The 25,265-nt window shown below is 38.8% G+C and overlaps 1 protein-coding gene across 2 annotated transcripts; it reads left to right on the plus strand.

The window, feature by feature from the left end:
* Positions 1-551: 551 nt before the first annotated feature.
* On the plus strand, positions 552-23,355 carry LOC129777769 (endothelin-converting enzyme 1-like). 2 transcript variants are annotated; one of them, XM_055784247.1, is made up of 14 exons: positions 552-726; positions 12,720-12,766; positions 12,827-12,905; positions 12,972-13,066; positions 13,126-13,419; positions 13,485-13,746; positions 13,809-14,046; positions 14,102-14,683; positions 14,739-14,898; positions 22,393-22,441; positions 22,499-22,566; positions 22,627-22,757; positions 22,818-22,982; positions 23,042-23,353. In XM_055784247.1, the coding sequence occupies exons 2-14, from the start codon at positions 12,736-12,738 to the stop codon at positions 23,213-23,215; spliced, it is 2,328 nt and encodes a 775-aa protein (XP_055640222.1). In that variant the 5' UTR covers positions 552-726; positions 12,720-12,735; the 3' UTR covers positions 23,216-23,353. The 2 variants fall into 2 exon arrangements, with proteins under 2 accessions (XP_055640222.1, XP_055640221.1); XM_055784246.1 differs by lacking the exon at positions 552-726 and adding an exon at positions 738-926 and having other exon boundaries at positions 23,042-23,355.
* Positions 23,356-25,265: the final 1,910 nt, after the last annotated feature.

Below are 25,265 nucleotides of genomic sequence, written 5' to 3' on the forward strand. Positions count from 1 at the left end.
AGTTGTTCAATAGTTTTTATTTTACTGTCTAAAATTTTCAAAAGGATCGGTCTACTGGGCGAATTTCTACAGCGTTTCTTCCGTGATGCAATTTGATGTGACACACCCTTTATCTCTCATGTTTCTACAAAGTCACCAAAGTACAATCATTTGACAAAAAAAATAAAAAGCATCACTCTCAACAATCAACATTCGATTTGATGTACATTCCGAACCCTATTGGAAACCGAAGATCTAACTACGGTAGCCACCCATATGCTACCACAACCGCTACCACCACAAACCGTAACTATTTTAAGGTTAGAAATTCCCCATTGGAAAACAAAAGCCGCCCATTCGAGATATCCAATGGCGGTAAACATCGAATCCGATATCCCCACGAACCGGTTTCTTCCGTTCTGAGTGGTATTCACGCTATGCGGAATAAAGCTTTTTATCGCCCGATGGGCAAGTAGTAAAATTCACACCACAGCGCACATACACACACGCACCTCATGTCAATAGTTGCAAACAAACACGTGAACCGTGAGATTAAAATGCTTGCGCTCTGTCAGTTAGGCGTCACGACGCGCTTTGTTCGAATCATTCTCTCCGATCGGTGTGCTTTCGAATTCGAGCAGTGGAAGGTGCCAAAAAATAGGTGTTTCGAATCTCTCAGTGCTGGATTCGATTTCGGCGCGGTGGAATACCAACTCCATGCTTTCGGGATAGTTGATGTGAAGTTATGTACGAGTGGTCATAATATTTAGTGAACTGGTGGTGGGAACAAACAGTCGATTAGCTCAAGTCAATTGCGTGATGGATAAAGATTTATGATTTAGTGACACGAATATGAGAAAAGCAAAAGTGCATGCATTCTATTTTGTCAGCTCGAAGATGGATCTCGCACTAACTGAAAAGCTTCTTCGTCGAAGAAACAGAATTGAGTAAACCCAAAATTTACAATTATTATAATTATGTCAATTGCGTTTTCTATTATTTTTGCTTAAAGGCAGCTTCTGAGTGCATTTCAAATAATGAGAAAACAGTGGGCGAAATTGAATCTAACAATGTTTCATGGAAACAAAATTCAGTTTGTTCGCAAATATATTGTGCACTTGTGTTGTTTGTTCTTCGGCATTCATCCAGATGTTGGAAAAATGTTACGTTAAACTAAAATCATAAGTAAACGCCGATATCACTAACCTCAAAAACATATTTTAGCCTAACATAAGTATCCTACTCTGAAAAGAACTTTTGCTGTTACCATTGGCGTTGGTGTTGCTGGATCATAGCTTTAATGCTCTCGATGTTGACTTCACTTTAACGCATTATTTTATTTCTGCCCAATTTCCTAATTTCTACACACTTCCTTGTGGCTTCCTCTTGCTTTATTTTAATGATGCTTTTAACTTAAATGTACATTCGATGGGGATATTTTGGTGATTATGATGATGGTGATGATGTTGTCTCGAATTATAGAGGCTTTAAACTTTATCAGTTCCATAGCCTCTAGCCTTGAAAAAAAGGCAATTTGGAAAACTAAACTATCATTCTTTGGTATCGAGAAAGACTAGGAATCGTCATCTCCTCAAAGCAGTCAAAGTTTTGATTTTTTGATCCTCGAAAATCTTCAAAACTTTGTTTGCTTTGAGGCACCCCTAAATCATGCTCGATTGAGCTGAAATTTTGTGCAGGTCAATTTTTTGGGCCAATAAACAAAATGTACATGGTCGGTTCTTTAAAATTGATAATTAATTTTTTTTTTCATACCTGCATTGCCACTCCGGCTAACTCCCAGAAGGTCGACCAAAAAACTGAGATAGTACCAAATCTCGACGTTTTATGCATTTTTAAGTCATTTGGCAACGAAAAAAAAGGTCAGTATGAGTGTAACACTATCTGGTGGCAGTTTCATGGGAAATGCTCCAAAGCTCAAACAGGTTAATCAAATCTTCAAATATGGAAATCCAAATCGAGAACGGATCGTCCGATTTGAGCTGTCTATTTCGTTGTGTTATTAGTCCAATTGAAATTGGCGTTAACGTATTTAGCTTCGTGTTCCGATGGTTTTAAGCAAGCATGGCAATTGAGAGTTCTGACCGGGGGATTTTTCGTCAGAGAAATTCCTTTGACTTGCACTGTGGTCACGCGTATTCTAGAGCTTGCCCCTCGGAATACATTCAAGGCGTGTTATTTGGCTTAAGAAATCTCAACTAAGTATTAATAAATGACGCTAGTTGATGCATACGTTGAGACGGCAAAAGTTCCACAGGGGAACGTTAACGCTATTCAAGAAGAAGGCAATTGAGAAAATTCTACTGTTGCCATCATCGCTCGATTGTACCACTAGTTGAATGAATAAACAATACCCAACAATCAAACTAAACGGTTCGATTCGTTATTATCAAGGAGTTTAGTAATGGCGCTTTTCAAAAATATCCAAAATCAACATGCAACAAATAGCCTAACGTAATCCTACTTCAACTATATGGTCGTGTTTCGGACACAATCCTCCTGTTCCTTTTTATCATTTCGGATATTACTTCAGAATGCACCGAGCCTTTTGAAATTTTTTGAAATTTGAACTCTCTAGTGAACGTTTTGATGGTCCTGAAAAATTCCAAGGTGTTATGGAAGCAGCTGAAGATGATTGATTCATGATTCGTTCTTGTTCTCGTGATAATAATACATGGGCTAACCATATGTTGAAATTTGTGTCATTATTACATTATTAGTCGTAATAGTAATACATCTCTTCTTCTAAATACACACACTGCTGGCACAGGAAATTCTATATTTGTACCATCACTATCGATATCGCATAAAATTAAAAATGCTTGCATATGATTCAGTCACATACGAACAGTCTCCACTCTCTCCTATCTTTTCATCGAGCCATCGCTGTCGTCCGGTCGCATGACTGATGAATCGTGAATAAGGCGTTTATATTTGGTTCCACCAACAATATTCTACATTTCTTGACCACCACATTCTACCTTTGGCAACAAATGAACACCATCAACCTCAACGTGCGCGTTTGATGCAAAAATACAAAAGAGCTCTCCAACAGACACAATAAAAATCGATGCAGTGCATCAACCGAATACAATTACATGACTGTGTGTGTTGGATCGGTAGCACGACAACGGTTCTGCGGTAGAAATACGCTTCTAAACGCTTCAACTTGCAAGTCCACAGCGAGAACCCTTTTGGACTTGCAAGCTTACAGCGAGAACCCTTTTTAGTTCTGAAAAGAACTGACAGATCAACCCCTCCTGCTTGGTAAACGGTTGAATAAAATAGGATTGGGCGATCTCGGATCGATTCTTAGAAGATCGATCTTTTCCATTCCGATTTCCGATTTTTTGAATCAATCTTTTGTACTCGAGAAAATCGAGAAAATCGATTTTTTTTACTTTGGATCATTTCGATCTTTTTGTAGATTTGTTTTTCAGTATACATCGATTTTTTTATCTCACCAAAGGTCACCTAACATTTTTTTAAACATAATGCCAACATTTGGATTACTTCTTCTAAGATTTACTTCTGTACAAATGCTGACAGAGACAGAACTAGCAGCAGCTACTGAGAGAATGAACTGTAAGCGGTTGCGCATAGGATCCTGAACCTGATGTTGACGTCAATTATAGGCGAAAGATTGTTTTCTAGATCTGGCACCAAAATCAAGAATCGGTTTCGACTAAATGACAGATGTATGGCGCGATTGGCTTTTATGGGATCCTGGTCAGCTGAGTTCTGGGCGGTTGTTGAATTTCTAATAATACTTTTTCAATTAAATTATCAAATAGAACGACTTCCTGACGGCACAAGATGAATGCCCTGTGGCTGTGGCCAAAATGATTTTGATATTTCAATAGCAATATGAAAATTTGTTATTCCTGTTCAAAGAAGCGACAGCATTCATATAGAATAAGCAGATAAATCGACAAAAAAGCTTTGGATTTTTCAAAAATCGATTCAGCAAAGATCGATTCTTTGGTCCCGATTTAATCAGTTGATCGATCCCTACGCCATTTGGGAGAATCGATTCGACAAGATCGATCTTTTTATAAAGATCGCCCAATCCTAGAATAAAACACGTTGCGAAATGAGCGCATAAACACAGGAAAATGACAAGAAAATTGAAATTAGTTTGCTGCTATTACTGCTGTCTTTGCTGAAGATGGGGATGGGGTTGTTTTTTTCCTGCTGGGTACATTTTCCACTACGACTTTTTGTTTGATATATTGTTGCTGCTGGTGAGCTTGTTTATTTTGGTGTTATTGCTTTGTAACTACCCGGATACAAAATGACCGGTCGCTTCCCCGCGAAGCAGCTCTTTTTTACATACTGACTGGCTGGAGAATCATACATGAGTGGGGCTTGTGACGCAATGTTCGACTTCTCTTGAAGATCTTGGTGCGAAAATAAGATTGACTTGTTCCCTTGTTATTGATATTAGAGAGACTTTAAGCTTTTGCAGCTCATTCGTCTCTAGCCTTAATAATGCACTTAGGGACGAACATAAACTAAACTCCATGCCTTAAGAAAGACAGATTTCATTCCCACTCGCGCCTGCCGGCAAACGATGTTATTTCGATGACCCAAAAACAGGGCAAACGAACGTGTTGAATTATATAGGCTTTAAACTTTTCAGTTCATCCGCCTCTAAATGAGGTTGACTAATGTATGCATTAAAAAAATGGACAAATATCGGATGGCGATGAAAAAAAAACTACAAAAAATTATTCAATGAACCAAATTTTCCTTGAATGCTAAATTTATTAAGCTTTCTAAAAAAAATATTCGTGCCTCACGATGGTTGACTGGAACCTTAGCAATGATCGATGAGAAGATATATGTCAGCATGTTCTTCGGATCTTTCGTGACCTTGGCGATTCTAGGTTCTCCGTTTGTGGTCCCCCAGCAATTTTCTATCGGTCGCAACTGGGGTCCTTTGGGTGGGTTGGCGGACTTCGGTACAACGTCTGTCTTCAGCCGGTCCATCTCCAGTGATTTGTTGTCGGCCACTCTTCCTAGGCGACTGCCTGCTGTTCAGACACGTAGACTGACGCTTCCGCATGAATGTACTTGTTCATAGTTTGGTCGGTTGCTCCGACCTCCCTTCCAAGGCGCGTGACGATGAGGTTACCTTGCTCTCGGTCTCCCTCTCTGGCTTCTGCTGAGAGATTCTGATCAGAACCAGACATCCTTTCGACGCTCTCGCCATTCTTCTGAAGAAAGAGGATGTTTGATTGATTGATTCTTTGTTTTTAAGAGGCTTTAAACTTTGCAGTTCATTCGCCTCTAGCCCAGTGAAGAGCCACAAATCAAAACCAGCCCAGAGGGGACTGGTAAAAGGGAAACCAAAAACAAAAAATCATCCATCAAATCTGTCCGCTCGGTTGTCGATTCAAGGCGAAGTTAGGATGGAAACCTATGCTTCATAAGATATTTAATATATGCTGCAAGGAAAGGATATATATATGTTTATTATTTCGAGGAGCAAAGCTGTAACGAAGCACAAATGACCTAGAATTCAAGCGAAGGGCGTGGTCCGGAACAAAAAAAAAACACAAAAAGACCCCTACTCAGTGAGATAGGAAGGAAAGGAGTGCATAATGAAGCTGCAAAATTACATGAATTTAATAAAATTATTTGGTAGATGTAGGAATAGTTCAAGCTGGGTGAGGCTGAAAAGTAGAGTTAAATGTGAGCTGTGAAAATAAGTATTTATGTATGAATCTGCAAAATTTAATAAAAATTATTTGGTAGATGTAGAAATAGTCCAAGCTGGGTAAGGCTGAAAAGTAGAGTTATATGTGAGGTGTGAAAATAAGTATTTATGTATAAATGTATTTCAAATAGAGTATGTATATAAATACATCTGAGACTGAAATCGCAAAGCGATTCTAATAAGTATTGTAATAGTATATTTAAATTTTCTCAAAGAAGCCGGTTTCTCTCAGAAACGCAATAAAATTGGTTTCTTGTGTCTCATCTCTGCTGGGGATATCTCGGAGATTTTGGCCTAAGTTGTGCCGGGCTCGGCATCTTTGGTGTGTTGGCATTCTAATAATAGATGTCCAACTGAAACTGGTGCTGAATTGCAAGCACATTGTGGTTTTTCAATCCTTTCTATCAAGTGGCAGTGCGTAAATTTTGTATGACCGATCCGAAGACGGGTCAAGACTCGTTTTTCATTACTGCTTCCCAGGTCGTTCCAGGGAAGAGTGGAATTCTTTACTCTATGAAGATGAGTAGGGGGACTGTTTACCCAGGCTATGTCCCAACCTTCACGGATTTGATGCTTTGTCCAACGGACTATATCAGATGGGGGACAGGGCATATCTGGAGGTTTGGTTTTACTACCCTTGCCGGCCAGTTTGTCGGTGGCTGTGTTTCCAAGGATTCCGGAATGACCCGGAATCCAGCAGAAGGAGATGTTTTTTTCAGTAGCAGCCTCTTCAATTTGAATGATCCATGGGTGTTTACAGCATCCGTCTAGAAGGTTTTTGAGACAGCTAGCTGAGTCGGAGAAGATAACAGTAGGTAGGGAGTCATGTGTGCATTCTTGTGTTGCTATCAAAAGAGCAAAAGCTTCCGCACTGAAAATGGAGCATTGTGGTGGAAGAGAAAAGCTACCAGTGCGCCTGATCTCAAAAAATCCACATCCAACTCCATCGGTGTTAACTGAACCATCTGTATAGACTTGGTGTTCAATTTGAAAATTTGTTGCAATGAGGTGGTTGAAATGAGCTTTAATTTTAGAAGGAGGGTCTCTCGCTCGAATGGTCTTGAGAAGGTCAAGATTAATATTCGGGGGTTTGACGTTCCATTTTCTTCCCGTGGCAGTTGAAAGTGCACTTATATCGGGAAGATCCTTGTTTGTGATTTCCTTGAACAAAGTTTTAGCCCTACGTATAAGAGGTACGTTATGGTCACTTTCAGGAAGCGAGAGGTGACGGATGGCTTTATAGGTAATGGTTTTGGTCACCAGGTATTCGAAAGGGAGTTGACCACTTTCAGCCATGACAGCAAGAGTTGGGCTAGTAGTGAAAGCTTCTATTGCTATTTTTACTGCTTGGTTATAAACAGGTTGAAGGGTGTTCAACACTTTATCTCCTTCTCGGCTGAAGATGCCTATTCCGTAGAGTGTTAGAGGAACCAACCAAACATTTATGATTGTTAGCTTTCTGTGTCCGGAGACTAAATTGCCCGCAATACTCTTGATGACGCTGAGTCTTACTCTGGAGGCTTTTTGATCATTTGGACATGGGGTAAGAAGCTGAGTTTTTTTTATCGAAAATTACACCTAGTATTTTGAGTGTCCTCGCAGAAGGAATTGAGATTCGATTGATTTGAAGGTCGGTTTTCTTCTTGTGGAGTCTACCAATGAACAAGTGTTTGGATTTTTCTGGAGAAATAATAAATCCTATACTTTCGGCCCAGTTTTGTATGGAGTTTCGGGTTTTTTGAAGCCTCTCTCTCTGCATTATGCCGAATTGGCTCGTAGAGATAAGAGTGATGTCATCTGCATAGACTAGGATTTTAATGTGTTCGGGGATAAGTTCGAAGATAGATTGCAGAGCAATATTGAAAAGAGTTGGTGAGAGTACTTAACCTTGTGGAAAACCGTTTTCTAGGGTTTTTACAGAAGATTGGTGGTTATTTATAATTGTTTTGAAGGTACGGTTTTCAAGGAAACTTTTAATGAAGAAGCCTAGTCGGCCTCGAATCCCTCAATTATGGAGATTTTTCAGTACAGGGTACCTCCATGCCAGATCAAAGGCCTTAGATAAGTCGAGAGAGTCAACATCTGAGAAGAGTTTTCTTTCAGTACCTCTTCCCGCACGGAAAGCAAATTGTCTAGAATCCAGCAGCTTGTTAGACTCTAAAAAGGTCGTTAAGCGTCTGTTTATGATTCTCTCCAAGATTTTCCCAACACAACTTAGTGATGGGACGAAAATTGTCAAGAAGGTGAACATTCTTGTCTGGTTTTGGAAAGGATATCATTAATCCCTCTTTCCAACAATTGGGGATAGTTCCTTGGTTCCAGACTTTGTTGAAGAGTTTTAAAAGTGCTTTTTCCCTAGGTATGGTAAATTTTTCAGTATTAGGTAGCTGATATCATCGGGTCCTGTGGATCCTTTTCTAACTTTCTTCAGTGCCCGTTCTGGCTCTTTGAGGGAGAACTTTTCAAAAGTTTGAAGTCGATGGGAATTTTTTCGCAGTCTGTTTTGCGGGTTCGAAAGGTAGGATCGTAATTTCTATTGGAGGAAGAAGAGGCGAAGTGTTCTCCAAAGGCCTCGGCTATGATATTCTGGTCATTGGTATATTGACCGTTTATGAAAATATTGTACTCGGTTCTTCGTTTTTTTCCGTGGAGTCTGTTAATATTGATCCATAAATCCTTTGACGATGAGCTGGGATTAATTTCGTTAACAAATTTAATCCAGCTATTTTGCTTGGCTGTTGTGATGACAGCTTTAGTTTCATTTCGAGTCCTTTGGAAATCTTTAAGCAAAGTAGACTTATGTGGACCGTCTGGATGGGCCTTTCTAAGTTTGCGTAAGGCTTTTCTTCGGGTTTTGATTGCTGTCTTGACCTCTGGTGGCCACCATGGGACGCATTTCCTACCAGGCTTACCACTGGTTTTGGAATATGCAACATTGCAACCTCATGGACAACTTTGGAAAACTCAAGAGGAAGTTTCAAATGCCGGATCGGTTATATCTGGCGGAAACGAAGTGCCTCAGTATGTCCCACTTTTTCGCGCTCTGGGGAGAAATTGGCAGTACGAACAAAGTATCGAACGTGTTGTGTAGGATTTAAGGAAAATATGATTCATTGAATTAATAAAATTATTTTTTTATCGGGATCCGAAATTTATCCAGAAGCCAATATTTGTATGGCTTCGTTTTTTTTATTTCTTAGTTTCTCTTGGTCGGTTCAATTTGACGAGCACAAACTGTGACAATAAAAACGTGGAATTTTGCGTGTTCAGATAATGCTCGAAATTTGACAATCAATCAATTGTTTATCTAAAAAAATATATAATTTTCTTTATTATGATAAATGCGAACAAATATTTCCAATCAATTGAGGTTAACATCTATGCTAAAGTGACCAGATGGTCAGAGGTCTAACGCGGGACACAAAAAACAAAACGTTATGTATATACGTTATGTGAACATAAACCATAGTTCAGCGAGTCTAAACTGATCAGTATTATTTCTTTCTGAGTATCGGCACTCAGTTGTGATTTTTCGGTGGTTCAGATTTTGTTTACGCCCGAAAATCACTCGCTCAATCAGAGCATTTACGCCTGGCAAGCACGATTCAAATTCTACAATTTTCTTCAAATTACCGAATGGAATGCTCGAAAATTTCAATTCATTTTACATCGATTCAAGTGTTAACGTATGCATTAAAAAAAATGGACTAATTTTGGATGACGATGAAAGATAATTTATAGGAACAAATTTTCTTTAAATCTTACGTTTATTAAGTCTACAACAAAAAGATTCAAGGCTGTTGATTCACAGCAGCAGCACTGTCAAGCAACTTGATGATTCTTCCATATTGTAAGCTCCACCCCACAGCGAAGGAGTAGGACATCCTGAGGCACTTTGTGTCCGCCAGATATAGCCGATCTGGTATTTACAATATCATCTCTCTGCCAGGGGGTCTCCGTAGCCACATTGGTTGCGCGTTCGCTTAGTAAGCGATCGATCGTGAGTTCAAAACTCAGGGCCCTCATTGACCATCTTTGTGTTGTTACAGAATAACTACGTCCACGCAACAATCATCAGCGATGGAGATCGATCCACGGTCGAAATAAGATCGATTCATCCATACAACTGCTCTGCTCTGCAAGAAACATCGGGCTGCTATTCTATTAACAATGATCATATCAACTGTCTCCGCTGTCCGGTCTAACTGGACAATGGAAGAACAGAACGAATACTCTTACGCCTAAATGGCTACTGTGAAATGTAATGTACCATATGCAATGGTATAGAAGGAATACTATAACGCCAAAAAAATGGCAACTGTGTAATGTGCTATTTATAGATATGATAAACATGTGACATGTGCACTATTAAAATTCGGCTCTGTTACAGCTGAAATGCTAATGAGCCTGAAATAAACGAATGAGATAAAAAAAAATCTCTCTGCCGCTCCTTAAGCCGGGAGATCGAAGCAACCGGCTAAACGCTGGAGAAGAATCTGGCCAAAATGGACATTTTTATGCGGAAGCGTCAGAGGAGACCGCCCGTATCTGAGCAGCAGACAGAAGGAGTAGCTTGAGGTGCTGGTGAAAAACTTCTTTCCGGCGAAAGAAGTGAAAAACTTCTTTTCGTACTCATAATGAAAGACGAGACGTACTTGATGCTAGAATTCAAAGAATGGCAGGGGACCGGGTACTTTACGTTCCCCAGGTAAGCGATGACGTCGAATATATCATTCACATCAAGTTCCCGAAGAAGGTCCTTCTCTGACACACGTGGAGGGAATGTCCAAGCCGCTCTTCTTCCGAGTCATATGATGAACGGGGAAATATATAGTACGAAGTACATGCCGGAGATGGGAAGGTGATGTGGTCTTTATGCCGAACCTGGGATCAGCCCATTATGCCGAAAGATCTCTGGAGGATGGATCGGCTGGAGATAAACATTGTCGCAAAGACCACCAACCTTCCCATCATTCCCCAGCTGCGCCCGATAGAAAACTTTTGGGCGAATGGCCAAAATAGAGAGACAGACAACCACCAAAGCCACAAAGAGGTAAAATAACACGCCGATATACATCTTTTCATCGGCCATGGTTCAGGTTCCGGCCAACTTCCGTAAGACCGCCCAGCGCTTCATTTACGATACTTCATCAAACAACTTTGCCTTTTCCTGTCGAGTATACACTAGTTCTCTCGGCTTATTTGAAACGTTAAGCCCTGACCGAGCTAGGGGACCAAAGATGAACTTTTCGTTTGACTCACGTTGGTCCCTGCGGATCAATAGGGGACTTTTATAAAAATCATTTTCCAATTTTGTTGCGCTTCCATTTGACACTCTCTAAACAAAAAGCCCAATGTCGGTGCGATGAAACTAGCTCAACATATTAATCTTTGGATGCATTAGAAACGCTCTTGAATAGTCTGCCAAATAAAAGTTTTTTTTGAGGTTCATCCATTTAAGAAAATCAACGAGATCAAATTGTAATATTGAAATATATTGATATCGCGGGACATTTTCGTTTCTTTTGCCAAATGCGGGACATTTCGCGGGACGAAATCTTACGCGGGACATTTTGTTGAAATGCGGGACTGTCCCGCGTAACGCGGGACGTCTGGTCAGTTTAATCTATGCCATCTATCAATAAATAGTCGAGTTATAATATTATTTTATGTACAGTCACTTCATCCACTCTGAACGCCGCAGAATGCCAGCTTGTCTTAAACTGCTTTTCGCTTTCGACAGTTTTTGAAGTCTTCTTCAAGTTCCGCTTGAGACTGATTCAATATTATTTGATTAGGCGAAGTTTTGGCATATTGAGAGAGTTCTTGGGCCCGGGCGCTACCTGCACGTTGTTGGTGGCATATCACTCCATGCCCAAAACACGCACTCGAAAGTTATACAGCAAGGTTCTAATACTACATGGGTTGAAAAATTTCGGAATTTTTAATAATCGAGGGCAATACACTTGGTATAGCGAGTTTCCAACATTTCGATTCCCTTTCTGTAGTACGAAACGTCTTCGAAATATGCCTCAGTGCCACTCTGCAGACTGCCTGTTGGACTCAGGAGTGTGGTAATGTGGTTCCATGTGGTTTCATCCATTGTCACAAAATGTCGAAAGACGTCCACTCGATTACGCTTCAACAATGCCAAACCGACTGTTGAATCATCAACGCGCCGCTGTTCTTGGTCGACGGTCAGCAAACGCGGCACCCATCGCGCGAATAGCTTTTTCATGTCCAAAATGTAGTGCAAAATGTATCTCAATCGTTTTTTTTAAATGCCTATGACCTCAGCTAACTCGCGTAACTTCACTTTACGATCTTTCAAAACGAGCCGATGCTCTTGTTTTACGATTTCTGGACTCCTAGCCTCTTTTAACCTTCCAGAGAGAGGCGCATCTGCGGTGCTTGTACGGCCCATTTTAAATTCACCGATAAACTGTTGTTCTCGAAGGAGCAGAAGTGGAAGAACATGTCAACAACCACTGCTTCAATTGTTCAGAAGTTTTTCCCTTCAAAAAACAATGTTTGATCAAAATACGTTATTTATCTTTTTCCATTTCCTATACGAATGCTCAGGTAGAAACGCTTAAGCAACTGTATTTTGTGAACAAATAAACGAAATGTCATGGAACTTCACACATAAGCTAGTGACAGATGAATCTCTCGAAATGAATCTAGTTCATTTTTAGTGGCGCCATCAGTTGAAAAATACCGTGACTTTTCGGTCCATGTAGTATGCTCACTGCTAGATGACGTGGTGATGGATTTTAGGCAACTTCCGGGGCAAAAGTTCGAATAATAGGAATGGGAAAAGGATAATAACTACTCGTGAAAAGTCCAGTTTCAATTAAAAATAACACTTTCCTTTTGCACACAATGAAAAATCCAAAACTTTTATATTAACAATTGCATATCACCAATGACAGAAAGCTTGTGAAAAAAATAGTTATTTACGATAAATTTCACTTCATTATTGCTTTTTGATATATTTTAGTGAAGAAAATCCAGCCATGGAAGAAAACCCCGAGGATAAAGTAATGGGTAGGACTTTTCTCAATACCTAAAATATTGTCGATTACAACGAATCGTTTTTTTTTATAGCTACAAGCGTGGAAGCGGCCCACAAATTCAAATCGATCGGATCAAAACTGCGACCTCTGGTTAAAAGCTCCAAAGACAGGTAAACTATGTAAAACGTCACTTCCAGTAGCACACTTTAACTCACATACACGTGATGTCCTTTCAGATCGTGTCGTGTGTTCTGCCGTCGTTGCTTCATCTTGGTTCTGCTGGTGGCGGTCGTCCTACTTTCGTCAACTATCTACGTAATCTTCCAATACGGTAAAATATTTGACAGATTCACCGATTGTTTTCATTGCCACATTGCTCCTTCCTTCCAGCGGACACCTTGCCGAACATCTGTCACAGCAAAGAGTGTCTCCGTTCGGCGGCAGCCTTCAAGCAGAACATGGACCTCCGGATAGATCCTTGTGAGGATTTCTACTCGTACGTCTGCGGTAACTGGGCCGACGATCATCCCCGGCCGGAATCGCACGGTTCCTACAGTTGGTACGCTGAACGGCAGTTAAAGATCTATCGGAACGTACGTGCTCATTTGGAAACGAACATCACCCGGGCGGACCCAAAACCAGTGGCTCAGGCGAAGGCGATGTACAAGGCATGTCTCGATGAAGGTAAATTAGTTTCATGCGTGTGGATATCGCCATAATAGCTCATCAGCATATGTTCTTTCCGACAGCTGCTCGAGAAAAACGTGGTTTCAAAGCGGTCACCCGGTATCTCAAGGAATTCGGACTACCAATGATTCCAACTCTGCTAAGTTCGGTCAAAACTTCAAAGCAAAATCTCAAATTTGATTGGGTCAGCTCGGTGGCTAAAATTCAAAGGAAACTTGTACTCAACGTCATCATTGGTTTCGATATAGTGCAGGACCATAGAAATAAGAGTCGAAATCGTCTGTCTCTAGAGTATCACTACTCACCGGGAGATTTGGATTTTCCGTGAGTTTTCTAAAGATAAGTTAAATTAACACATAACTGATTCAGCTTTCCTAATACGAAAGCGCATACGAGTGGTCCAAACTGAAGGTGAAAGGACACAACCGGAAGGATTTGGCCGTACCCACCGATGACGAAGGTGATGAGGATGAGGAAGATGATGACAGCTCAATAAATTTAGAGGAAATGGCAGAGGATTTTATGGAAATGATCAGCGCTATCGATCCGGGTATCGAAATTGACAAGGAAAAGATGTTGTTTCTAGCTACTCAGTTTACGGAGTTTTATGATCGATTGCCGGATGTAGGTATGGTGCGAATTGTGAGTTTTTCCGCAAATTACGATGCATGTTTTATAGCGTGTGGAACCCGAGGGAGAAAATATAGGCTATTATAAGCTTCATGAGTTGCAACGGATAACCGATAAGTACATCGCACCCAGGAAACCTTTTCCTATTTGGCAGCGCTATATGGAGATTCTTTTCGCTGGATTGCCGGAGGGAATTCCGACAGCAGAAGATGAGCTTCAAATCGACGACGTAGACATTGAGTACTTGAAAAAGCTCATCGATGTCATATCTCGAGAGTCACCGGCCTATATTGAACTGTACATTTGGGGAAAAGTTGTCTCCTTTTTGGTAACAAACGACTTCAGCCGTGCCTACGGGGAAGAAAGCTGCACAGAGAGTGTTCACAATCTAATGGGTCTTGCGGTTAGTTACGCCATCGCTGACAAAGATTTTCTAACCGAGACAAAACCACGTATCGAACGGATGCTGCGAGATATTCGAACGGAGTTCGATCAGATGGTTTTGAAGACGGACTGGATGGACGCTTACACCAAGTATGCAACACTAGAGAAGTCTAAAGCCACCGAAAGTTTGATAGGATTCCCGGAGTGGATTTTAGACATCGAGAAATTAGAACAACACTACGATGGGGTACGACTGAATGCATAATCTTGCAAGAATCTCAGATAACCGATTGCACATACAGTTACAGGTTAGTGATAGCCGTCACCTAGAAAATTGGGTTACCGTGGTGGAGTTCCTAATCAAAGATAGACTACGTTCCTGGCGCATGAGCACCGATCGAATTTGGGACATGGATCCGACGGAAGTGAATGCTGCCAATTTGCAGGAACGCAACGCAATTAGTAGGTTATCGCACACACTATCAATTCAATGCATTCATGAAGTCATAATATTCGGTTGTAGCCATGAGGTTGTCTCTCTACACAAAATAACTCATTTTGGCAAATGTTGGATCTCCCTTGCAGCTGACGTAATCGGTGCGTCCGAAGGTTGTAAAACGAGTTTCGGCTTCAAGTGATAACACCCGCTATAAAACTGTTATGACGAGTAAACATTGAAACGACTATACATGTCGTTCTTCTCGGTATAGCGAACAGTTTGGCGAGCAATTATCACTTCTCTTGATCTTCACATCAACTCAATAATGAGTATGACGTTAGATTTCTTTCAGTACCGGAGCTAAAAAGACCCGCAGTCACAATTAGGCCGCGAGTGCAATAGTTAATTGGTTTAATGAGCTTATTATTTTTTACCGAAAGTTTCCACTCTGTAACGATTGTAGTGAAAATACTGCGGATAAGCTAAACATATATTTTCCTAATTAATTACCACCATTTCATTCATGTCCAGTATTGCAATTTTTACTGGGAGCGTGAAAAAAATATTACTCAAGTTTCGAATTCCTTGAGTTTCGAGATCACAATGCCAAGAATATGCCAATATTATCTCGAAGATTGGATCAAGGAGCTTATCCGCATGAGTGTTTGCGGGCTGCTCGGTTTTGAAGTTCACTCGACAATGTTTTTTCTCAGATCCACCGAGAGAAAAAAATTGGTAACACGACAATAACTGGGAGCGAACATGGAGCACAAATCTGTTCTTTACACCGAGCTTCAGATATAAGTTTTGTTCTGGTTGTACAGTTGATCAATCGTTTTTGTCTACTTCCGGCTGCAAAACATTCGAAATTGTGCCGTAGCTTGTATTCTGTGCTGTGATTTTTGTGCTCTGTATATATAATTCTATGACAGTCAACAGAAGCATAAATGTATTACGAACTCTTGTATGTTCCCTGTTGAGTACATTTTCCACTGCGACCAGTTATTTGATCTATTGTCTAAAGCCTCTACAATAAAAAAAAAACAATCAATTAACAAATTCTATATGACGAATGTACAGTCCCACAGTGGTGTGAATCAATCAGTATTTTTATAGAGATTGTCGAAATTTGTCAGTGAGATGTGAGATGCTATTTTGTATTGGTCATGACTTTCATATTATCTGACCAGTGGTGCACACGACCTTACAGATGAAGAGTTGAATGATTTCTGTATTTGTAAAACATAGTTTTCATGCTGAAATATCTTTACTTCGTGTTTGCACCTCATTTTTAGTCCTTTATCGCGTTATCCGTGATTTTCGTTATGCGTGGTGGCCTAGCCAGACTACTTCGCGGATAATCGGGGTTCTACTGTACGTTTAGGAAAATGTAAACTATTACATCATTGAATAAAGTATTCAGTATGATTCCTTGCCATGGTGGCTGCGAGCAGACAAACGACCACAAATGGTTTAACTCGTAGTCCTGACCCTTACCTAATCATCTATATATATATATATATATATATATATATATATATATATATATATATATATATATATATATATATATATATATATATAAATGGATTTCTGTCTGTCTGATTCTTATAGACTCGGAAACTACTGAGCCGATCAACTTGAAAATTGGTATGTAGGGGTTTTTTGGGCCGGGAAAGGTTTTCATGATAGTTTGAGACCCCTCCCCCTCTCTAGGAGGGGGGCTGCCATACAAATGAAACACAAATTTCTACATTACTCGAAAATTAATCAAGCGAATGCAACCAAATTAGGCATCTACAGGTTTTAGGGTCCAATAAATGATTCTATGATGGTTAGATACTCCTCCCCCCCTCTCTTAGGGGGGGCTGCCATACAAAGTAAACACATATTTCTACATTACTCGAGAATTAATCAAGTAAATGCAACCAAATTATGTATCTGGAGGTTCTACGTTGCAATAGTTGTTTCTATGGTGGTTAGACACTCCATTCCCCTCTCTAGGGGGGGTGGTCTGCCATACAAATGAAGCATACATTTCCGCATAATCCAAGAACTAATCAAGCAAACGGAACTAAATTTGGCAAGTGGAGGTTTTGCGATGCAATAAATGTTTCTATTGTGGTTCGACACTCCTCCTCATCTCTTAGGGTGGGCTGTCATACAAAAAGATAAACAAATTTCTGCATAACTCGAAAACTAATCAAGCAAATGGAGTCAAATTTGGCATGTGAAGATTTTAGGGGACACGAAACGTTTCTATGGTAAATAGACACTCCTCTCTAAGAGGAGAACAGGGGAGGGGTCTGTCTTCATTCTATCATATTAGAATTGTGTCCGAAAATAATCAAATATTGTAATGATGAGTTTTGGTAGAAGTACTAGGAATCTTTTAGTAAAGGTAAATTTAACGGGGCCGATTTGAAGATCAATCAATGAACAGTTCTGCGATGAACTTGCGCTTAGTAAGAAAACGTGAATGTTTGAAGGTATTGATTTTTTTTATACCAACAGTTTATTTTATTAGGCTCATTTAGCAATTCAGCTGTAACAGAGCCGAATTCATTCGTGTACATTTTTTATCTTAAGATAACTTTTGTTGTATATTACACTGTTACCATTTTGAGGCGTAAGAGTGTCCTATTCTATCGATGCACAACACATGTCGCCTTTTTCCGGTGTAAGAATATTGCTATTGTTCGAATGTTCACAGTTGGGCTGTTTACAGCGAAACTGTTGATATGAGGCTTCCTTTGTAGCGTTATTAATAGTGCCAACTACCGATGCAGCAGACCGAAAATGTGAGCGGTAAGGGACTGGGATTGTTGCGTGGACATAGTAGCTAGAATAACACACTAAGATGATCAGTTGAGGGGCCCTGACTTATGAGCTCATGATCGTTCGCTTAGTAGCGGACACGCAACCAATTAGGCTACGAAGACCCCCAATAATATTATTGATAACAAAAACATTATAGGAGGTTGTGTCCAAGATACGAGCGCATTGTTGACGTAGAACTACACTGTTATTTTATATAAGTCGCTTGTTTATACCTTCGAATATTATTCTATAATGTTGTGAAATTTTAGAAACAACTGCTTAGTAGAATAATCTCTGAAATGATTTTTTCATTGTAGAATCAGTTGACGATAATTGATTGATGATTCATTCTTGCCCTCGCAAAACAATCGTATGTCGCAATTTATTTCATGTCAATACATTGAAAATATACCTCGAAGGCTATTCCGGTGGCCTTTTTCGAAATTTACATAGACTCGGCTACAGTCGATTATATACATGTTGCACCAGCACCATTATTCCATATCTCATAACTACATCAATATATCTTTGGCAGCGCATGTAAACAACAACAATGACAACACTTGCAAGTATCAAATATCATGCTACATGTTATTTAGTATTGCCTCAAAGGAATCGCACCTCTAGAGATCGTTCGTACAACGTAAACCAAGCGCCAAACAAGCGTTCGTCATAGCATGCATACAGAGCCATACATTGGTGGCTTGAAACTACTAGCAATATAAACATTTCTCATCATTTTGCGCTATTCTCAAAAGAAACGCTTCTGTTAATATTACTGGCCTCGAAAAGAGTTGCATTACTTTCTCATGCTCGAGATAAGCGCAGCTGTCTCCCTTAGTGGAGGAAGTTTTGATACTGGCAAGCAAAACCTAATCACATACAAAATTCCAGAACATTTACTTTCTTGATGTCTAAACAAGAGAAATAAACTCTTTTTGTTAATAACAACCTCGAAAACAGTAGCAATGCTTCATTATGATCAATATTAGCGCAAATGCAATCCTAGTTGAAGGCAGTTTTGCGACTGGCACGAGAACCCAAATAACTTATAACATTCCAGTAAGATATTCAAGATGCTTAGTATTCCCAAATAAGTTTTTGGTGCACAACCTCAACGTCTGCTTCGCCATAACATCAGTTTAACGCATTGATGCATTTTCAAAGGCACCAAAGAAGCCCTTATGATGGCGGAAAACAAACAATGTTAACTGCTTGGAAAAAAAACAGAATTATGCCACACAGCTTGTACTCTGCTGTAACACCCATCGATGCGAATTCGCTGATGAGTTTGTCAAGAGCGACCGCCTTCACCACCAGCGGGGGGAGCTTGATTTTGGTCGCTGCCTGGGCGTTTACATTTTCGCTGTTGTTCGGTGCGGTGTCACATTCGCGAAGGCTCGGTTCAGTGCGAGCGCTATTCACTGCACCAACACCGCGTGCATCATTAGATGACGCTTACCTCGAAATTTTATTGCCCCTAGCAATGCGTTCGTTTTTTGCAGGGCTCGAGCCTGCCTTCCTCTTCTTCTTGCTCATCGCACACTACGCGAAGCGTCCAATTTATGACGCGGAAAGAAGAACACACAATACGAATAACGCGAAAAACGAACAGAAAAATCAAACGACGATTTCCAAGTTGGATTACCACTGGTGGGGTCCAATCTTAGATCGAAACGCAGCGAAAGCAAAGTGAACTGGATTACTCAACAGTCCGATGCCGAATGAAAGTTTGCCTCAGCGAGATCCACTGTTTATACTCTAGGCAAGTATTCCCCTTCATTCTTCTTCTTTTCCTTTGTTCACGGAGACTTTAAATCCTACGATTTCCCCTCCGTTGGTCGTCGATAAGTTGCTCGTTATTGATAGCTCTGTTCGGGAAAGCACTCAAATGGACAGAACAAATGTATGGGAAAATAGGAACACTTAAAGTTTTCATGAATTTTAACCATTTACTAACAAGGGGATTCTAATGTATGGCATATTAAACAAATCTTACGGAATTTCCGATTCGTTTAGTATGTAAATCGCCAAAATCCGTTCGCGGCAAAAATAGTTATTAATGTTAACTTTATTTCATAAAAACGTGACCTGTTTTCTGATTCGACACCCTTAATGAAAGACGTAGTTCTACGTCGAAACAAATTCTGGGCGGGACGAAGTTTGCCGGGTCAGCTAGTTTTTCTATAAATTTCCTAATACTTGTACTAAAACTCGTCATCAGAATATAAAATTATGATCAGACACAATTCTCGTTCAAGATGTTTAATGACTTGTAAAAAAAAACATGTTACTCCATTACATGGAATGCAGATTAATTACGACAAATTTCATGCCAGTTCGACTGACTTATCAAATGTACCCTTCAAAATGTCGCCAATAAGCATTTTCTATTTTCTCTAACAACAACATTTTCATGTTTTCTTTTAAATAGCATAACTAATCCTAATTTTGTTTAAAGTCAATATCGTATATTCGGCAAAATCCTAGACATTAATAAAATATAAGCTTTTGTCAAAGAACGCCATCAGTTTTTAGAATACATGTCATTTTTGCAAGGAGACTCTTGGAAAACTAATGTTTGACTCTTAACATTTTTGTGTGTAAATACTTGGGATTGACATGTTCATAACATATTTCTAAATAGATAAAAAATGAAGAACATCAATCGCGAAAAGTTACACACAAAATTGTTATGAGTTGAACAGCAGTAATAATTTTTCAAAGAAAACATGGAAAAGTTATTGTTTGAAAAACTCTTTTCCTGTAGAATAGTCCTCCTTCCGATGTACAGTCACCCAGTTTATTATTGTATGTGTTATTCACATTTTTTTTTTCAAAATTTAAAATAAAACTTTTTAAAGAAAAATGTATCCTAAATTTTAATTTTTTTTTCAATGTTTTTTTTTTATTTTAAAATTTATATATTATATAATTTATATATTAAATATATTTTAAAAAAAATCGAATAATTCCCAGAATGTTATTACTTAACATAAACTTTTAAAGTAAGTAAGTATGAAAAAAAAGTAAGAAAAGAAATTAAAAATTACAAAAAATTCTACTTAAAAATCTATAAACCTAAATTTTGGTCGAAATGGCTTCTTGTTCTTCTTCTTCTTTCTTCTTTCTTCTCCTACTTCTTCTTATTTTTCTTCTTCTTCTGACACTGTATGGGTCCGGTTCAGTTGTGGTGACAGAGTATGAATCATTCGCCTGGCGTATTCCATATGATTCTGCTGCTTCATGACGCATAGGTGGGTTCGATATGTAGCGAATGAGAGGCAAAGAAGAATATAAACTTGCAGCACCGAAAGTAATCATGACGTTTTGGTTCGCATGCAAATGTGTATCGTGAAGAGCTAACCAAAGCAGAGTTCTCTCGTTCAAGCATTGGGGGAAATGACTTCTGCAGGATCATATTTTCATATTTTAAACAAACGAAAGTGAGTTTTTCAGTGAATCGTTCAATCAGCAAACCCTGCCTAGTAGTTAGCGTTGCGCTTACTAAGATAAGGGTTTCAGGTTCAATTCCATTTGAAAAACGCTTTCCCTTTAAAAGTGCCCTTTTTCGATGTATGAACGACTTGTTGGTTATTGTACGAGCTATTCATATTTTTTCAGAATTAAAAAAAACTTATTCAAGAAATATGAATTATTTTCCTTAAAAAAAATTTTTCCGAGTGTTTTTTTTTAAATTCGCTTGATATTTGTTCAATAGAAAACATAAACAATTGCATTCTTTTATCAATATCTTTAGGTTCTATAGTTCTGAGTTAGAATTGTTTATAACTGTGTGTGTTTTTTTGACTTCTTTAAAAAAAAATCCAACTCAAAAACTATTTGACCTAAAAAAGGACCATTTAATTTTTTTTTATTTTTGGGAAAATCGAATGTTAATTTGGAAAATGATATTTTCATTTTTTTTTTTTTAATATTTGTTTTATATTATTAATGAAAACTTAAACGATTTCCTTTTATGACCAAAATTTTGTAGATCTTATAGTTTCGGAATTTGAAATCTGTGTAAAAACTTGAGTGAAAAACTTTAACACTTTCCGAAAACAAGTTCCAAATTTTCCAATTTTTTTTGAGATTCCATGTAAAGCATTCAATTCCACCATTGCATCCAATGGGTCACATCGTTTCACTGCAATCTAAGACGATGCTGTCAATGGTAAACCGAGTTGGCGTGAAATAATACGTTCCAGTCAAAAAAAAATAGAACCAGAGGCTCATTTGAATATTTTTGATTTGTTTTTTTTAAAGAAATAATATAATCAATTCAATTTACATTCTTGTTTTTACCAAATTTTGATCGTTGCACTCTTTTGTTCGAATTTTTGCGATGCGCGTGTAAAATTTCGACTCCTTTTGCTTGGACGCCATTTCTATAAATGAACCTCAAATGTCAAAATCAAAATAAAGGCATCTTTTGCGCACACGTTACGGAGCTTTCAGGTTGCACAATTAAAAGAAATGCGTCGAGTTTAAATCGACCAAATTTTTATCGGAACACCCTTCACCTGCTAAGGCGTTGCTGTGCAGTCCGCGCATAAGATTATTTATATCCGATGCTGAATGTGAGCTAAATTACTAAGTTTTAACAATATATCTTCAATTTAGTTGATGAAAATATTAGCCAATTGGGATCATCACAACCACAATTTGAACCAAATCTAATTCCGATTTCACAGGTATCCCTGTTGCGATTATTCAATATCCTTTCTACTATCTTGGACTAGAGTAAGTCAGCTACGAATATTTGTTAACTAAGCTTCTGACCAATAATCTTTCTTTAAGAGCACTGAACTATGGCGCTTTGGGAGAAATTTTGGGACATGAGCTCACCCACGGGTTCGATGATTCCGGTAAGTCAGTCGTAATGTTACTTGAGGTAATACAACCAATTATTAATTATCATCACACAGGTGTCCATTATGACAAGCACGGTAACCTAAAACGCTGGTGGTCGATGCATACCTTGCAGGAGTACGACGACCGTGCTACCTGTTTCGTCCAGCAGTACAGCAAATATTACGTTCCAGAGGCGAGAGGATTCGTACGGCGGCGAACTGTGGTAAAAAAACTGCATCCAAATAAAATACCATTTTCACTTCAGGTCGACGGTAATCTAACCCTGGGCGAGAACATTGCCGACAATGGTGGACTACGGGAGGCGTTTCATGCATACCGGGCATACATTGAGAAGCACGGTCCGGAACCGATTCTGCCCGGTTTCGAGGAGTTCACTCATGAACAGCTGCTCTTTCTGTCATTCGGAAATGTATGCTTTGACGCTTTGAATGGAGCCTTCATTCTGTTAATGGTTGTATTGTTTTGTAGCAAAATTGTGAGACGCTGCCACCCAGTGCTTCCAAACAGATTTTGGAAGATGAACACAGCCCGTCAAGGTTCAGAGTGCAGGGCGTGCTGAGCAACATGGAGGAATTCAGCGAGACATTCAAGTGTCCACCAGGCAGTACCATGAATCCAGTAGACAAATGCCGCGTTTGGTGATGAGGAGACTGTAATTTATTAAATAAATAAAATTTTCAATATGCGATAAGAACGGATCAACTGTTTTTATGGAGAATCGCAAATCATATTCGTGATGCACCACACGATGGATATGAAAAAGAGCAGAAAAACATGACACACCTTCGTCATGGGTGTTTTAGTTTTCTTTTTTGTTCCATACTCGGAAAGTATACCCTCTATTCAACTGTATAGGGGAAATAGGGGGAATACGGACATATTAAAAAGAACTTCGATTATATCTTTGGATACTAATGTTTCCCAAAATTTAAATGCAGTTTCTTGTAGTTCAATATACTGTTTTTCGAATTATTCGGTCAAATGTTATCAATAAAAATTTTTGATTTAAAATTAGACCGAAAATTAGAACATTTTTGTGATGAGGGTAATGTGGAAATATAGTGAGAGTGAAACGGACATGTATATAATAAACGAATTGTAGAAGTTTGTCGCTCGTGAGAGGAATGCCAAGGTCTGAACGAATGTCCATTGAATGTTGAAAAAAAAAACGAATTAACCCACCTAGAAGTGATATTGTGCTTCTCTGCACTATAAACGGTCATACCTCAACTATTTCACTAGAGACGAATGAACTCTCAGAGTTTAAAGTCTCTCTAATTCAATACCTTCCTTCCTATTTCACTTCTGGTTCCAGTTGACTAAGCAGTCAACATTTGGCGATTTGATTTCCGTTGGTAGACGCGTGCATTCCTTAGGAATAAAAACAGAGACTTTTCACAGCTCGTCTCACCCCTACTGACACTGTCCGTTTCACCTCACCAGTGCAATTATTATTTTTTTCGACTAACAAATGAATTTACTTCTTGGTCCATGCCCAAATACAATAACGATTGAATTAAATTTTGGAATTGCTTGATATGGAAACCACAAAAATTACATCTGCACGCGGAATCACTTGTGATTTTCAGGTTTGGATTTCCTTCTCCACTTTTGACCAGACGTCAGAGTTAAAGGCTGATTCAATTTTCATAGAATGTCATGTAGGAAGGGTTCTCATTAACATTAAATTCAAAATGTAACTATACAAACCAATCGAATGTCCATGTTATCCCCATTGTCCGTCGTACCCGCACCACCCCTAGGTGGTTTAACCCTTTGCGGTCGTATTAAATTTGGGCATGGGTAACGTACTGGTCGGAATTATTTTTCCTTGGAAAAGCAAAGATACATGCAAGATTATGAAACATAAACATTTTTTTCTTGTGAACTATATACTCGTATATGTATTATAGGGTAGCAATGGATATGTGGATTTTGGATTTTTTTTTGAAATTTGACATGACCATTTCAACTGCCACCCTAATGTATTAGCATAACAATTTATTTTAATGTAATGTTTTGTATAAAACATATATTTTATAATTCGTCTTCGTGTGAAATCTTTCGAAACAGTCTCCAAGAGTAAATCATATGAAGTATAATCAATACATAATTATATTTTTATTATCCGTTGGATATAAAACACGTTTGCCATTAAAGCAATAAATATGTAATTAATGCCAGCAATTTGTATCCGAAACGATCAACACTTTTCACGTATAACAAACAAAGATTGTTTTATATGAGATTATTCAGATGGCATAAGACACTTATGCAAACCTTTTTTTTTTACTTTGAAAAAAACCACTTCAGCATAATTTGAACCAGTAGCTGCTCGAATAATGATTTCTGCGTATCCGAAATGGTCAGAACTTTTCACTTTAGATGAACAAAGATTTTATCGCTTGAGACACTTAAGCGATTATCAAAATAACATGAGACATTTATGCAAACAGTAGTTCTGATACTAATGAACAAACTTTTCCATCACACCAAAGTGTTACAATGGCTAAATTCTGCTGTTATGATTTTTGTCCCACATTCCACATTGACCATTTTGTTTGATACTGAGTCCCGTTATCTATTACTCATTGGAACACCGTATTGATTCGTGAACAGGTTCACTAGACATCAAGCTTCGTTTAGAAAAAGCATAAACTGATACTTGGTTGAGTAAAATATAATATTAGCA

The sequence above is a fragment of the Toxorhynchites rutilus genome, chromosome 3 (genome assembly GCF_029784135.1).
Source record: "Toxorhynchites rutilus septentrionalis strain SRP chromosome 3, ASM2978413v1, whole genome shotgun sequence".
Taxonomy (NCBI): Eukaryota; Metazoa; Arthropoda; class Insecta; order Diptera; family Culicidae; genus Toxorhynchites; species Toxorhynchites rutilus.

What these genes read in the sequence shown, in the direction of transcription:
- LOC129777769 (XM_055784246.1), top strand. Translation starts at nt 832, where the DNA reads ATGAGAAAAGCAAAAGTGCATGCATTCTATTTTGTCAGCTCGAAGATG. An exon ending in CCGGGAGATTTGGATTTTCC is followed by an intron (nt 13,747 to 13,808) that starts GTGAGTTTTCTA and finishes CTAATACGAAAG; the next exon opens with CGCATACGAGTGGTCCAAAC. An exon ending in GCAGGAACGCAACGCAATTA is followed by an intron (nt 14,899 to 22,392) that starts GTAGGTTATCGC and finishes CCGATTTCACAG; the next exon opens with GTATCCCTGTTGCGATTATT.